General features: G+C 35.8%; 1 protein-coding gene across 1 annotated transcript in view; it reads left to right on the top strand.

The window, feature by feature from the left end:
• LOC108712931 (DNA-binding protein RFX7) overlaps nt 1–16,487 on the top strand; it is a 65,158-nt gene that overhangs the window by 38,006 nt on the left and 10,665 nt on the right. Inside the window, exons 3-7 of the mRNA XM_018255462.2 lie at nt 7,197–7,279; nt 9,903–10,025; nt 12,787–12,903; nt 14,318–14,402; nt 15,707–15,914. Coding sequence (XP_018110951.1) covers nt 7,197–7,279; nt 9,903–10,025; nt 12,787–12,903; nt 14,318–14,402; nt 15,707–15,914 — 616 coding nt within the window. The remainder of the gene's footprint in view (nt 1–7,196; nt 7,280–9,902; nt 10,026–12,786; nt 12,904–14,317; nt 14,403–15,706; nt 15,915–16,487) is intronic.

The following is a 16,487-nucleotide window of genomic DNA, read 5'->3' as shown; positions in this document are numbered from 1 at the left end:
GTTGGGATTAGGACCAATATAACCTCATCTTCGCTGCACCCAAGCCGTGTGGGAAGGGTATGAGATTTTTAGAGGAAACATTTATGGAAGATTCAACATGTAAAAATTATACATCTGAAAAGCTTATCCTTTTCAACTCAAGTTTAATCCATGATTCTGCCTGTTTCGGCTGAATCCACATGCCTTGCCAAACCAAATCCTTAGATCACATGACATTCATCACACAAACAAGGAAGTTAAAACAGTTTTCTCTTTGAAGCTTCTTAAAGGAACAGTAACATTACAAAAATGAGTGCGTAAAGGAATGACAATATATTGTCCTAAGCAGCAGATCATTTATATCATATTATGTGGCATATTAAAGAATCTTACAAAATTGGAATATATATTTAAAGGAATAGTAATGCCAAGAAATTAAAGTGTTTTAAATGAATGACAATAAAATGTACTGTTGCCCAACACTAGTAAAACCAGGTTTGTTCGCTACAGAAACTCTACTGTAGTTTATATAAACAAGCTTCTGTGTAGCCATGGGGTCAGCCATTCAAGCACACAGTAGATAACTGATAAGCGCTGAAGCATCCTATTGTATACTATAGAATTTAGCTATTATCTACTGTGTATCCTGTGCCCTTTCACCTTTTTCAACTTTGAATTGCTGCCCCCATGGCTACACAGCAGCTTCTTTATATAAACTATAGTGGATTCCCTGAAACAAGCATACCAGTTGTATCAGTGCAGCACAACAGGACATTATATTTTCATTACTTGATATTGCTTGCATAAATATGTAAATCTAAATAGGTAAATAATTTTTCTTTCTTTTTATTTATTTATTTATTTAGGTTGTAAAAGCACTTTTATGACAGATTTATCAAAATATGAGATTAGCGCTTGCAACAGTAAAACTCACCCACTTTCTATTTTATTCCTATGGGATCTTTAGAATCGTATTTATCAAGTAGTGATACCAATTGATATCTGTTCTGGGGTTACTATTACTGCAGTCATAGAATCGATGGCCACTCGATGTTTCTCCAGATGTTGTTAAACTAGAGGAGCACAGTATTCACAGAATCAGCCTATCGGATTTATTTAATGTTTACATGATTTTATAGTAAATTTAAGGTATGAAGATCCAAATTATGGAAAAGATCCGTTATCCAGAAAGCCCCAGGTCCCATGCATTCTGGTTAACGGGTCCCTTACCTGTATTTAATAATTGCATAATATTTACTGCAGCATGTGCTCCATGTGGTATTATATAATACAGAACCAGTTCTGTGTATAAGATATTCAACTGGCACTATTTTTTATTTTCTATTTGCAGTATGCATTGAAATGGTACAGGTATGGTATCCATTATCTGGGACCCCATTATCCAGAAAGCTCAGAATTACAGAAAGGCCATCTCCCAAAGACAAAAAAATACAAATTTTTGTTTTCCTTTTTCTCTGTAATAATAAAACAATACCTTGTACTTGATCCAAACTAATATATAGTTAACCCTTATTGGAAACAATACCAGTCTATTGGGTGTATTTAATGTTTAAATTGTTTTCTAGTAGACATTAAGTATGAAGATCCAAATTATAGAAAGGTCCGTTATCCGGAAAACGCCAGGTCCCGAGCAGTCCCAAACCTGTACTGTATTTTTCTGCCATGTGATCTGGCCATACTATTTAATATATGGTTATGGAAAATGTCTTATTCCAAAGATTAAGGGACTTTAATATGATTTTGCTTTGTGTATCTTTTACCTATGTCAGCTATGCGATTATACAAGGAAAGTGGCACTGTACTCTATTTATTGCAATATGTTCTAAGGGCATTCTCTATCAAACTATTGCTGTATTTATCCTGCAGTGTGTTCAGGTGGCATTATACATGACTCTGGCACTGCATATAATCTTCCACATGTTTAAAGGGTTAGACACACGACATTAGCACTGCATGCATGCATTATTCTGAGGCATTTCGTATCATGATGACACTGCATTTATTCTAAGGTGAATTTGTGTGCGGTTTGACTATGAAACCAATAGTAGAGGACATCCCCTTTAACTAGCCTCCCCAAACAAACAAAATTATCCTCTGCCTATGTAAGAGATCATATATTGAATCAGTTGAAAAAAGTGGGGGATAGATGGCTCTTTACCATTTTTGTTTTAAAATTATTCAATTCTATTGTTTTTATATTTTAAGACTATAGTTTACCACGCTTCTTATTTCCCTGGTTTTGTGCTTTCCTTTATCCTAATCTCAGTCTAGACAGAGATAAGGTTGTTGTTCATATATTCAGGATTATCTGCCTAGATTAAAAACCTGCAATTTTTTAATTCCTTAAGGTGACCATAGACGTAGAGATCCGCTCATATGACGATGTCACCAAACAAGCGAATCTCTCCCCGATATGCCCACATTGAAGTGGGTGATATCGGGCCGGCCAACGAGCGGATCATAATGCATCCGATACGGGTGGTCGGATCGCGGAACCGCACACGCATAGATGCGGCCACGATCCGACGGGATTTTTTAACCTGCCCTACTTTTGGCCAGATATCGACCGGGAAGCCCGTTGGATGGCCCCATACACGGGCTAATAAGATGCCGACTCGGTCTGTCAGCAACTTTTATCGGCCCTTGTATGGGGCCTTAAGTGTCTCAAAGATGTAGTGTGACAAGCCTAATTGAGAGTGCCAAAAGCTAACATCTTAACAAGTTGTTTGTGGAAACTGCATGTATTCACAATTTAAAAAAAAAAAAAAAAAAAAGATAGTAAAAAAGAAAGTAAAATATTCTGTTGAATATTCATAATAAGATAAAGTGAAATTTGCAGATGTGTTTTAGAAGGCTTGGAATTTCTTTTAGTAAGAAAAATTAAGGCGCATAGTTTCTATTAATACTTAGTCCCCTGCTCTGACTGTCACTCACTGCAACACAGACATTTAAGCAGTTGTTAACCACTGTATCTGGTTGGATAATGCATTTCATTTGGCATGAGATTAAAGGAAAACTATACCCCTCAATCAATGTAGGTCTCTATGAAAATATATTCCATAAAAAAAGGTCATATGTAAAACCCTGCTTCATGTAAATTAACCATTTTCATAATAATATACTTTTTTAGTATTATGTGCCTTGGGTAATCCTAAATAGAAAACTGCCATTTAAAAAAAATAAGGGCAGCCCCTGTGATCGTATGATTCACGGTGCACACAATCATACCAAACAAACCATACTTGTTAGGTCACATGAGCCAATTAACAGACAGAGTTCTGTCTTTTGTGTCCACACTTCTTCCTGTTACAGTTGTAGTATTTCTGGTCGGTGATCTCTGAGGCAGCACACAGACCATCACAAAATAGTGGTTCCAGGCAAGAAATGTAAAAGGACAATATTTACTTAAATATATATTCCAGTTTGATAAGATTATTTAATATTTCACTAAATTTGATATAAACTATCTGTTGCTCAGATATTCATTTTTGGGTATAGTTTTCCTTTAATGGATGCAAATTGGATGTTCATCAGTCTTCCAAGCATTGCTTCTCATTGTGTTAACTAACTACTCTCTACGTCTTGGCAGCAGAGGCCCTATCAGGGGCCCCTCTGTCATGAGGCGAGTTGAGCAACTCCACTCTGGTAACTTTAAGAAATTAATTTCTGTTTTTTACACTGAAAATTTGTCACTTCTAGTGGAGAGAGCACTTTTGTGGTGCTGTCGTGCCGGAATAAGGCTTGGCCACGCTGTGAAATTTGAGCAAATTGCTCATGGAATTAGCGACGACCTGCCAGGATGCAGAACAAATTTTATGGCAGTCTTCACATGTGGATTTAACCTCAAGCAGTACTATCAAGGATATTTGCAACGAACCTACCTGAATGAAGAAAGAGTGCTGCGTCAAAATTGTTGTTACCATAGGATGCACAAACCCCGGAGTTTGCAAAAAATGGGTGGGAGTGCTAAACAGATGCTCATTAATTTGGGTTATTGTGTGAAGTCACTTCCTAGTTAGGGTACGGAAAACTTGCAGTTTAAGAGATTGAACATCAGGAGGCCGTCTCCATGGAGTCCTCTTGGGTACTGCTTAAATGAAAAGTATACCCCCAAAATGAATTTTGCAACAGATAGTTTATATAATATTAAATGGCATAATAAAGAATCTTACCAAACTGGAATATATATTTAAGTAAAACTTGCTATTTTACATCTCTTGCCTGGAATTCAAAAATAAGCACCTGCTTTGAGGCCACTGGGAACATCCAAGGGTTTGGCGAGGGACCACTGCCATAGACAATCACTATTTATTGAGCCTGTGGGGCTGTTTGGGCCTCTGTGTAGCTGAAATTTCAAGAGCTAGTTTGAATCACATTCTGGGCCTGATACTTCGTTATTGTTGACCACCACGGTGTTGTAGTGGTTTGTATGGAACAATTTCAAATTTGAAACATAAAAGTGTTTGCATAATGGATGAAATAATCATAGCCACAGTAGCCTTAGCAAATGAGGACAACAGCTTTTCTCATATTCACAAAGCCTTCAGGTCTGTTTAACAAAAATCCTTGAAAGAGACATAAAATGTTGTTTTGTTTAAATGTAACATTATTTACATATGAGAAAAGCAGAGTTTCAGGTTAGATAAAGATGTGGATCTGAGAGGCAAATCGTCTGTGTAGGCAGGAATGCTTTGTCTGCCTTTCATGCAAAAATTAAATAACCTATTCATTAGATTTGGACAACTTGTTATTAGCTTGCCAAATGCCTAAACAAACATCCGTTTTATACATTTGTTGCCAAGTAGCTTATGTTGGTTAACCCTTGTTTTCTTAAAAGGAAAACCTCACACTTGGTTAGGAACACAGTAAATGATGCAAATTATATATATCACAAACAAGATGCACACACAGGTCTTGCTTAATAATATAATATAATAGTAAACTATTAAACAAGTCCTGTGGGTACAGCTCATTTGTATTCTGCAGATACCATTCTTTTTTAGCATGCACCTAAAGCTAAGGTGGTATGCACTTTTTATAAAAAGCCAAAAAAGTACAATCTGTGTACAGGCTGTGCAAATGGTCTGCAATGAGTCCTCATTTGAATTGAAATTATTACTTTTTTGTTTTTAATTATTTACTAAGCAATTACATATTATTTAAAAGTATTCATCATGTATATTGTTCTCTGTCCCTTTTAAGTTACATACACTCACTGTGTCACCATTTCACATACATATAATACACATATAAATCACTGACATAAATTGCCACTGTGCCATTTTGCTATGAGTTGTGGGGTAATTTATAAGGACTCCAAGGTTCTTTTCTATTATGGATTTGCCTAGTGCCGTCCCATTAAAGGTATAAGTGACTTGCATATTTTTTACATCCCAGGTGCGTGACTCCTTACATTTATCGACATTATCTGCCACTTAGCCTCCCAGATTGCCAATTTGTCAAAATCCAGCTGCAAGGATGGCACATCCTGTATGGAATTAATTGGGCTGCATTGTTTTGTGTCTTATTTACCTCATCATAAAAAATTAATTAAATCTGTCTGACATGACCTATCCTTTATAAAGCCATGCTGATTACTGCTCCTAATGCCATTTACCAGGACAAAATTTTGAATGTGATTCCTTAACAAGCCTTCAAATAATTTGCCCACCACGGATGTCAAGCTTGCAGGCCTAATTGCCAGGCTGAGATTGTAATCCATTTTTAAATATATTAAATTACATCAGCTTTCCTCCAATCTATAGGTACCATACTAGATGAAAGAGAGTCTGAGAAACTCAGAAATAGAGGCCGATCTATAATTGAACTAAGCTCTCTTAGTAGTTAAGGGTGTATTCCATCTGGCCCTGGCGCCTTGTTCAAATTAATTTTTAGTAAAGCTTTTTGAACCATATTCTGAGTCAGCCACTGACTAGTTTGAGGCGAGTCAACCGTGCAGCTAAGAGGTGGGTCTTGGAACTCTGACTGATTTAGCACATTTACCTTTTCTTTATCGGTTACAATCATACTGGTACCATTATTTAAATGAGCCACACTCTCAACTTGCTTCTTTTTCTATGAGTATACTTAAAAAACATTTTTGAGGTTAGACTTAGTCTCTGCCGCATTGCGCTCCTCGTTGCTGTTTCACAACATTTATTATAGTTTATATATGTAGTTTTTACATGCCTTTCTTATTGTTCCTACTAACTTATTTACTTCTGTATTAAGCCACATAGGGTGGTTCTTAGTGTTTCTACATTTAATTCTTAAGGGAATAAATTGAGAACAGCAATGGTTTAATATAATTTTAAATGACAACCAAAACACAATGCCCGAATATATGCTCTTAAGGGTAGCCCTTAAGGAGCTAAAATGTGCTTTTCTGAAATTCAGGGTTTTAGTTGCCCCAGTGTATTTTTGTTTTTTGCACCAAGCACTTAATGATAGCACATTATAGTCACTATTACCCAGGGGTTTCATTACTTGCACATTTGCTATAAGTTCTGGGTCATTAGACATAACTAGATCTAGTATAGCATGGTATTTCTAATTGTTCTAATTTTATTATGTGGTGGTACCTGTGTAATGTGCTCAGGCTCATACCTAACTCTTCTAGTTCAGTTGCTTTTAGGATTTAACCTGATATCCCAGTGCTGGAGTGTATCTGTAAGTGGTAAGTGTAAGTGGGAGTGGTTTAGTGGGGGTGTGCCTTCCAAAGTAGGCGTGGCCTTAAAAAATTGCCACAGCACGCTAAACACTCATTGAATACAAAACACTTAAAATGAATCCTTATTGGTTTGAATGCCACTGCAATTAGTAGGGGAAATGCTGGGCTTTTTTTTTGCCAGCATGGGGGACAAAATGTCTGGAATTGTACTAAAGTCTATAGTACCCAGTGCATATGCATTTTTAAAGCATACACAAACAAACCCATAGTTTATGGGGCAGATTTATAAAAACTGGATTTTTAGAATTGGTTTTTATCAGTGGCCGAAAGTTAAAACTCACCATTTGATGAATACAGTTCTAAAAATCCCATAGGAATGAATAGTATGTTTGGGAGTTTTATTTATTAAGCTCTAAACTCACATTTTCATAAATCTGCCTCTATGGGTTTGTTATATGGCTTAAAGAGACTATTTTGATGCTTACAATCGTACAACACTTTGTGAGATACTTTTTTCTTTTAATAGCAAGAAGTTGAGAAGTTTACAGACCTTGAGAAACTCTACCTCTACCTCAAACTGCCTTCTGGTCCTAGCAATGTGGAGAAAAGGTACATTATTTTATGTGTGTGTTTTCCTTTTACTTTGTAAAATGTGAGGAAGCCCTTGTGAAGCACTAAATGTTCTGCAAGGCATAAAATGGTTCAAAAATTATTGAGCATTCATATTTAAATACAGTAGAACCCCCCATTTTACATCCCCTGATTTTAAGTTTTCCCTCATTTTGTGGTCCCACCTATATATTATGCATAATACATTTCCCTGATTTTACATTTTCCTGGATTTTAAACCATTTTTTTCTGGTCCCCTGAAAATTTAAAATGGGGGTTCTACTGTATATATTACTGCTGCATTCAGTGAGCGTGGCCTATTTTAGTTTACCATCACCCTTTCTAAGCTGCAGTTGAGTGAGGAATTAAATTAGCATTTATAGGTGTGGCATTGCATGATCAGTCTGACACTTTCAAATAAGTCCTGGTACACTAATTGTGTTTAAAAACAATGTTCACTAAGTCTGAATTAAAAAAAAAAAAAATTTACACTGTAAACTATAGCACTCAATAAGTAAATATACTTCATATAACAGTAGAAAGAAAAAAAAATGACTATATCATACCAATGGGTGTATTCAAAGTGAGTTACAAACGATACCATACTCAAATAGAAAGTATTATTTGATACTGCTGAATATGTTGGGACTTTATAAATATATATTAATAATTTAATAATAGTTAAGTCTTTATATAATGTATTAGGCAAGGGACTGCATCAAGTTCCGTTATGCCTCTGTGTGCATTCACTAGCCAGCCATTTTGCTTACTAAAATTTTTTTTTTTACTAAATTTCTTTCTTTTTTTTTTTTTTTTTGGAGATTCTTTCAAATAATTGTAATTTTTATTCTAGATTATACAGTGTCAGAATGCTTTAGCTTATACTGCACTTAGTATCAACAATGGCAATTAAATTAATATCTGCCAATATTTAATTATTTTTAACACTCTACAGACACAAGGAAACAAAGCTTCTCTGGGAAAGTGAATTGTGCACCAGTTACCAATTTCTCCTACTACAGTATAAAGAGACTGTATAACATTTACTTTGTCTGAGTATAAGCAGCATTTTTCTGTCATTTTCTTCCATTCTTCCATGCTTGTTTGCCTGAACACAAAACCAAAAGACCAATTAGCTCCAAACCACACGCTGTTTAGAATACACAGAGCTCACACAGGGTGAATTTTGCCTCCCCCCCCAAAAAAAGCATGCAGGTCTGCATTATTTTCAAGCTAAAAACTACACAGGCGAATGTTGTTTCTGCTTGTTCTTACTTAAAGGGTGTGAATCAGATCTGATTGATGTGTTTTCTGCTCTTAGGGAAAATAACACATGACATTAGCCTAAAGGTTATTCTGTTCTGAATTAATTTTAAAAAAGGTCAATGCATGATCTTTTGTGCAATTTTATTACAGCCTATATGAGAGAGTTACCACTGCTTAACTGGTAAAAACTAGCATAGTGCATTTTAGGGCACTGGTAGATCAGGAGATTAGTCACCCATGATGACTTTCCCACCAGTGATAAAGTGAATTTCCAGTGGTAAAACATGAGTCACTTTGGTTTTCCGAAGCTGCCTCATGTGGAAACTTTGGCCAGCTTGGAAAGCCAAAGCGATGCATATGTTTTATCACAAGCATTTCACTTTTTCGCTGGTGGTCAAGCAGGAGCTTGGTCACCATCCACCATTGATCATTATTGACTGAACCACAGCATATCCAATGAAGTACAATCTCCTAATCTTTTTGATCAGTTTGAAGAACTCTTTAACATACCAGTTTGAGGAATGAATATTCATTGGCAATAGGCAAGCTGTAGTTCACCTTTATATTTAATTGTAGTATGTTGTATAATATCCCATTCTTAGCAACTTTTTATTTGGTCTTTTTTTTTTTTTGCTTTCCTATTCCACCACTTTCCAGCTTTCATATGGGGGTCACTGATTCCCACAGCCAAGGCATTTTGGTCTGTGAGATTATAATGTTATTGTTGTTATTATTTAGGGATGCACCGAATCCAGGATTCTGCCTTTTTCAAATGGATTTGGATTCGGCCAAATCCTTCTGCCCGACCTAACCGAATCCTAATTTGCATATGGAAATTAGGGGCAGGAGGGAAATCACATGACTTTCAATTTATACAAATTAGGATTCAGATTCGGTTTGGTATTCGGCCGAATCTTTCACAAAGAATTCGGGGGTTCCCTATTATTATTTATTACTACTTTTTTTTTATTCAGGTCCTATCCTTTTCATCTTCCTTACTCTAATTCACTTAACTAGCATATTTCCATATAACTGCTGAAATGCCAGGCTGGATAGCTTCTAAACAAGCTAAATAATTCAAGAACTACAAAACATTAAGACACATTGCAAACGGTTGTACGTAGAATATCACTGTCTACATCATAATAAAAGTTAATTTAAAGGTGATTTGTATTAACATAACTTATTGCATGCAGTGGTTAAGATTTTGCATACATATTTACAAATATGGATTTGTTTCACATTTCATTCAATTTCAGTGTAATAGCTTAATAAATAATATAATTTATACCTCTCTCTCTCTACATACTGGATAGATAATAGTTTTTAGTTTGAAGTTGGATATTTTATTTTGCAGTGATCAGAACTCTTTGTCATCAAGTCGGGCTCAGCAAACACATGCATTCTCCTGGATACGGAATACTTTGGAGGAGCATCCAGAGACTTCACTGCCAAAGCAGGAGGTTTATGATGAATATAAGTAAGTTGAATGAATCTTAACGCAGGCCGAAAAATAACCAAACCTCTTGCTGTCACTTACTCTTGTGTCTGCATAATATGTTGGTCTGTGTGCAGACACATGAAGTGACTTTTGACACAGAAAAGCGAGAATGTGTGCTTGTGGGAAGAAATTTTTGTAGTACTGTAATCACAATGATTTACATTTTCATCATTGGGAAGTAAACTGTGGCTGATGCTACTGCCTTTCCTGGGAAATGTTGCGGCAGTTAAAACAATTATTGTGCCATTGTAGCAAGTATTGAAAGAGTTTATTTAATGTTGCACATCAACATGGTGGGTGTCTGAACTGATATTATCTCATATATCAGTATGTACTCCAAATATTTAGAGACAACCATTATTTACATTATTAACTGACATTATTTTACTTGGATAAGTATAAATGACAGTAGAAGAACTTTATAGAGTGTGTTGGTACTTTTTTCATCTCCTATACAGAAGTTTTTTTTGTCATTGTCATTTGTCACATGAAAGTTTGCATGCTGTGATTCCTTACCTTGTGTAAATTTTGAACGGTATCAGTACTGATATTAACTGGCCTCTGCATTGTTTACACCTCAACTTCAGACTGTAAACTCCTGCATTGTTGACACCGGTAATCCCCTATGCATTGTTCACACCTGTAACACCTATATTTTTCAAACACCTAAAGCCTTGTACTGTCCACACCTCAGACCCAGACTGAAGGTGCCCCCATTATTCACCTGTTCACACATCAGACAAACTGGGGCACCAGCATTGTGTCACTGTATTTAGCACAGTATGAACTGTTCATAACCTGATAGGTTTCCCTGCCTCCTGTTCTATCACTCCCTCCCTATTTCCCCGTGTGCCATATGCTACCTGGATGTGACATACTCTGCCTGCCCTACTATGTACCCTGTGGGACGTGAGCCTATGTTTATGTTATATTTAAGGATATGACTTACATTTCTCACATATGAATGATGAGTGATAACCCTGCAGCAACCATTTGTTTTGTTTTTTTGTGTGTTACCACCATTTATGTGGATAACAGTAATACGAGAAACGTGGTGTTTCAGAATGAAATGTAAATATCTCACCCAATAGTAGATGTGGTCCAGTTGCTCCAGCCCCAGCCCCCCAGGATTAGGGAGCGGCAAACCAGGATTAACACAAAAGAACGGGGGCGATTGGGCACAAAAATATTAGTTAAAAATGTAGTTTTATTAGTCAAAATTTTAAATATATATCCATCTCCGTCAGCCCTATGCATTTTGTACCCTCTCGGGTACTTAATCATGGGCTTAATCATGGGCTATATAACCCTGTTAATCATGGGCTATATAGCCCTGTTCTTTTGTGTGTTACCACCATTAATGTGGACATGGTCTTAAAGTTTCTTGAGGAGTGGCTTAAATTGGTGTGGTTTAAAAGGGAGAGTGGTCCACACTGGCTTCCATTATAGGCCCTTCACCACGTAGGCCAGAAAAATTCCGGCCCTCAGTACCGCAGAAGTTGGACAGCACGGGTCTAAGGTTAAAGACCAGTAAAGAATTCTTCTTTAAACACAGGAAAGGAGAGCATCTGCTAGAAGGGGCAGAGCATCTACAAAACTTAGAACAATGTCTATACACAAATGCATAGATATATATGCGTGTGCATGTACAACACACTTGTCAATGACCAGTAATGTCAAAATGGGATTATTGTTTCTTTTTTACATTTAAAGTTTATCTGTTGGTCGGGTCCAGAACCTACAAATTATTTTTGACAACAAATGCCCTATTCCTATTATATTCTGAAAGACATTTGACCCCTGTTAAACCTACCATGTAAGAACTACACCCATCTTATTTTACAGAGCTAAGCTGTTATCTGCTGTGTAAATATGTGGCTTGTCTCTCTTTTTAACTTGAATGGCTACATCCATGACTACATGGCAGCGTATTTATATAAACACACCAGTGTAAGCAGTGTAAATTAGATTATATTTGTTTTAATTACTTGAAAAGTAACATTTTTATGTTAATTTTTTTAAATACCTTAGTATCTGAGATACTACTAACCTTAACTTATAAAGAGCAGAATAAGGGTAAATATGCTCCAGTTTCCAGCAAATGCCTTAACTAAAGGTGGCCATAGATGCATCAATAATATCATACAAAACATAGCTTTGTACAATATATAGTGTGTCTATGGCGGGAGACAAGCCGACCAATATCGGCAGAAGATTTCGGTCGGCTGGTCTGAAAATTTTGATCGGGGAAGGCACCCGAACATAGGCCACTGTTAGTGCTGAATTGTCAGATACAGGTAGAATTCTATTGTTTCTACCTGTATATCTGACAATTCAGCTCTAACAGTATTGAAAACTAACAAATTGGTTTCAGGAAAGATCTTAATTGTAATGTCTATTGCCACCTGAACAAGGTAAATATTGACAGAGGAATATATTCTCCTTACTGTGGCATTCAAATATATAAATAGTGTACACCCTTATCGTTCCTTTAGGGAGTAGTCAGTATCACGTGACCACATGATTCCCAATCTTTTCTAGGATAGTTGTATCAAATATACACCCTTTTAACAGCAGATCATAAACATTGTGTTTCTGTTGTACTAATAGCAATTCAGGTGTAACTGCTACAGTGACGTTCTGTGTAAAAAATTGATTTGTGCACTGTTTTGTATGTGGAGATGCTTCTCGACCATATGTTATTATATTTACACATATGTGTTCCCTTCTTGTCTTTCAGGAGCTATTGTGACAATCTTGGCTATCATCCACTAAGTGCTGCAGACTTTGGAAAGATAATGAAAAATGTCTTTCCAAACATGAAGGCACGTCGCCTCGGCACAAGAGGAAAATCAAAATATCCTTTACTTCAAGTGTGTCCAAGTTTGTACTAGTTCCCTCAAAACATCTGTTTGTTTTAATCATCTTGAATCTAAATGTAGAAAGGAAATATAATCCCCAGCTGCTGATATTATTCCAAAAAAATGGCGTTCTTATGACTGTAGCAAATGTGAATAAAACAAGTTGTTTTTCATAGATATTCAGTAGCTCAAGTGGGTCATATATTACACCCGCAAAATAAAGTGTCGTCATTTTTGTACCTGTGTTGTCATTATGAAATATTATATTGTGTTAAACATAAGGGTCAGTATGAATTTTGGCACACAAGTTTAGTCAGCATGCCTGCAATGTGCTGAGTATAGGGCATTCAATACAGACCTGAGGAGACTTGGAGTCAGTCCTGGAATGCTGCAGTTGTGTTGTATGTTATTCACTAAAAAACCATCAGTGAAAACTGACTTGCAGCTCCATAACTGACAAAAGCAGATGAGGACAAAATAACTAAAATTAATAATATAGTGGACACTTCTATCTGTACAGTAACATGTAGGATAGGATGCCCTTTCACTATGTAGACTATAGTAATAAATAGACTTTTAACCTCCATTGCAATTACTGCTTGATTTGTACCTACTATTCTTCTTCTCAACTATCCCTGCAATATATCAAAACATTTTTGAACACCAATTGATAAGATCAAGTCTGCTTCCTTCAAACTATTCACTCTTAACCTCCTTTCATGGTCTAATACAATGGCGCACAGCCAATAGTCACCAGGACAGTAAAACACCATGAAACTGTTATCACTATAAAACATAATGCATTTACATTTTGACATATTGAAACAGTTACCAGCTGTCATAAATATGCCAATTCATTAGAAACTTTACCGTTAGTAAGGGAAGTTTTGATAAATGAGGAATGATCCTTCAGGATAGTCTGAATTTTGATAAATTGTACCCCATTATAATTCACCTTTTCTTAAATACAGTGGTTAATTGTTCTACTTTCACTCCTTATTAAAGCAACCACAATCTGGTTTCCATTCTCACCACTCTACAAAAAAGATCATTGGAAAATTAGCTAATAATCTTTTTCGCATTAAATTCAAAGCATCACTCTGTATTTTGATTTTTAGATTTACATTAGCCTTTAAGAAATATTACTGCCAGCAATGGTCCCAGTACATTTTGAATTGGACTTTTGACATTACTATGTGCAGTACCCAAATATTTGACTTGTTTTCTTGACAATTTGGTGTAATTCTGTACTCTAATATTACTATGTTATCTTACCTAATACTAAAGGGATCATGATTATGACAAAATAGGGTAAAATGGTTGCTGTACTAGCTAATCTAGCAATGACCTGTCATTAGAACTGTTTTGAGGCCATTCAGTTATGTGTCAAGGATACCTTAACTATACTACGTATTGCTATAGCGGACTTCGTAAAAAAGCCTTTGTTCATATGCCATCACTTCCCAACCTTGACTTTAACAAGTCTGGCGATGGGGTAAGTATTGGTTTTTCAGTCAGACCTGTCTTCTATAAATATACAGTATGGCCAAACCTGATGATGGATGTATGTATGTATGTATGTGTATGTAAAGGTTGGTGCTAAATTTAGATATTGATTTCCAGTTTATTTTCCCTAGTTGAGAGCAGTATACTGTATTTACTTACTTTGTTATCAGGGAACTTTATAAATACTTTTAACTGTAACTAATTTTATTATTCAAGCTTTTTCTGAAGCGTGATCACAAAATAAAAACCTTGCCGTCAAATAGTTGGAGTTCTTTCACTAATTGCGTTTTACCCCCTCTCGATTACTAGCATATTTATATTTGGAATCCAAATATCTTAACCCTGTTGATTCACAAAAATCACATTATTCTATTAATTTAAAAAAAGAAAAAAAGAAAACTCACATTTTAAAATATTTGAATATTGAATACTCCTATTGATTTTAGTAGAATCTTGCCATGCTTTAGTTGCCGTATTTCTCATTTGAATGTTTTCGAATTGTTAAATCAAAAAACCTAGATAAACCTTGAATTTTGAATACCTTTTTCCCTCAATTTGTAGCAAAACTAGAAATTGATTTTGAATACATTTGTCTCATAATATCTACACCCAAAGGTTGAAGCTGCATTTTAACTTAAAGGACCAGCAACATCAAAAAATGAAATTGTTTTAAAGTAATAAAACTATAATGCAGTGTTGCCCTGCGATAGTAAAACTGCTGTGTTTGCTTCAGAAACACTACTATTGTTTATATAAATAAGCTGCTGTGTAGCCATGGGGGCAGCTATTCAAAGGAGAAAAGGCTCAGGTTACACAGCAGATAGCAGATAAGCTCTGTAGAACATAACTATCTGTTATCCATTATTTATCCAGTGCCATGTAGCCGTTTTTCAATTTCTGCTATTGCTACACAGCAGCTTGTTTATATGAACTTTAGTAGTGTTCCTGAAGCAAACACATCAGTTTTACCAGTGCAAGGCAACACTGCATGATGTTTTCATTACTTTAAAACACTTTCAGTTTTTGGTGTTACTGTTCCTTTAATGTTTCTCTCTCTGTCCATTAGTGTGCTTACACTTGTTCTTCAAAATGGAAAATCTTATTAGCCGATGTATTTGGTGGAGTACAAAATATAAATATTAAAACAAAGTTTAGCAGTAATATAAAATTCTTTGTGATCTGTAATGTGTAATATTTTTATGTTTCCTTTTGCTTTATTTCCTTTTGCTAATTTGTTGTTAAACACATCATATTCATAATTATTCGGTGGAATGACTTACCTATGTTTTTCAGCTCGACGGAATAGAAGTTTCCACACAGTTACAAAGTGCTGATGAAGAAGTTGTGTCTGCAGCTTGTCGCCTTGTGTGTGAGTGGGCTCAAAAGGTTTTAAGCCAGCCATTCGATTCTGTCTTGGATTTAGGACGTTTTCTCGTTAAAAGTCACTATATTGGCACTAAGTCGATGGCAGCACTCACTGTAATGGCGGGTGATTCAACAGGTAAACAGAAAATGTAGACTTTTGTTGATTCATATTCATCTGAAAACCAAAGTTGTGAAGTTGAAAGACAAGTTCCCATTCTTTTGCCTCCTGGTTACATTGAAAATGTATTCTAAATATTTCATGATGCTTTATGCATTTAAAGTATTATATTTGCCTGAAAAAATGCAACTTTTTAAGCAGAACTTAAAGCTTAGCCCCCAGTAACTTCACATCATAGTTTCTGTTGATTCAGAGCACACACACTGGCCTGCTTTCAGTTGCCTGAGTTTAGGGACTTGACAAAAGTTCAGAAACCAGTGAATTATTCATTCGAATTTAATTATCAGCCCTGTAGCATCAGCTTTTATAACAGATGAAGCTCATGTTCTGCTTGAACATTATCCGATGACCTTAGCTTAGGTTTTTAGCAGCTGCCCAGAGTAAGCATGTGAGAATTACCGTATATACTCGTGTATAAGCCGACCCGTGTATAAGCCGAGGTACCTAATTTACCTAAGAAAACTGGAAAAATTTATTGACTCGTGTATAAGCCTAGGGGCTGATTGAAAATCAATCTGTACCTGCACCCAC

This window comes from Xenopus laevis, chromosome 3S (assembly GCF_017654675.1).
Source record: "Xenopus laevis strain J_2021 chromosome 3S, Xenopus_laevis_v10.1, whole genome shotgun sequence".
NCBI classification, from domain to species: Eukaryota; Metazoa; Chordata; class Amphibia; order Anura; family Pipidae; genus Xenopus; species Xenopus laevis.
This window is presented reverse-complemented; position numbering and strand designations above follow the sequence as displayed.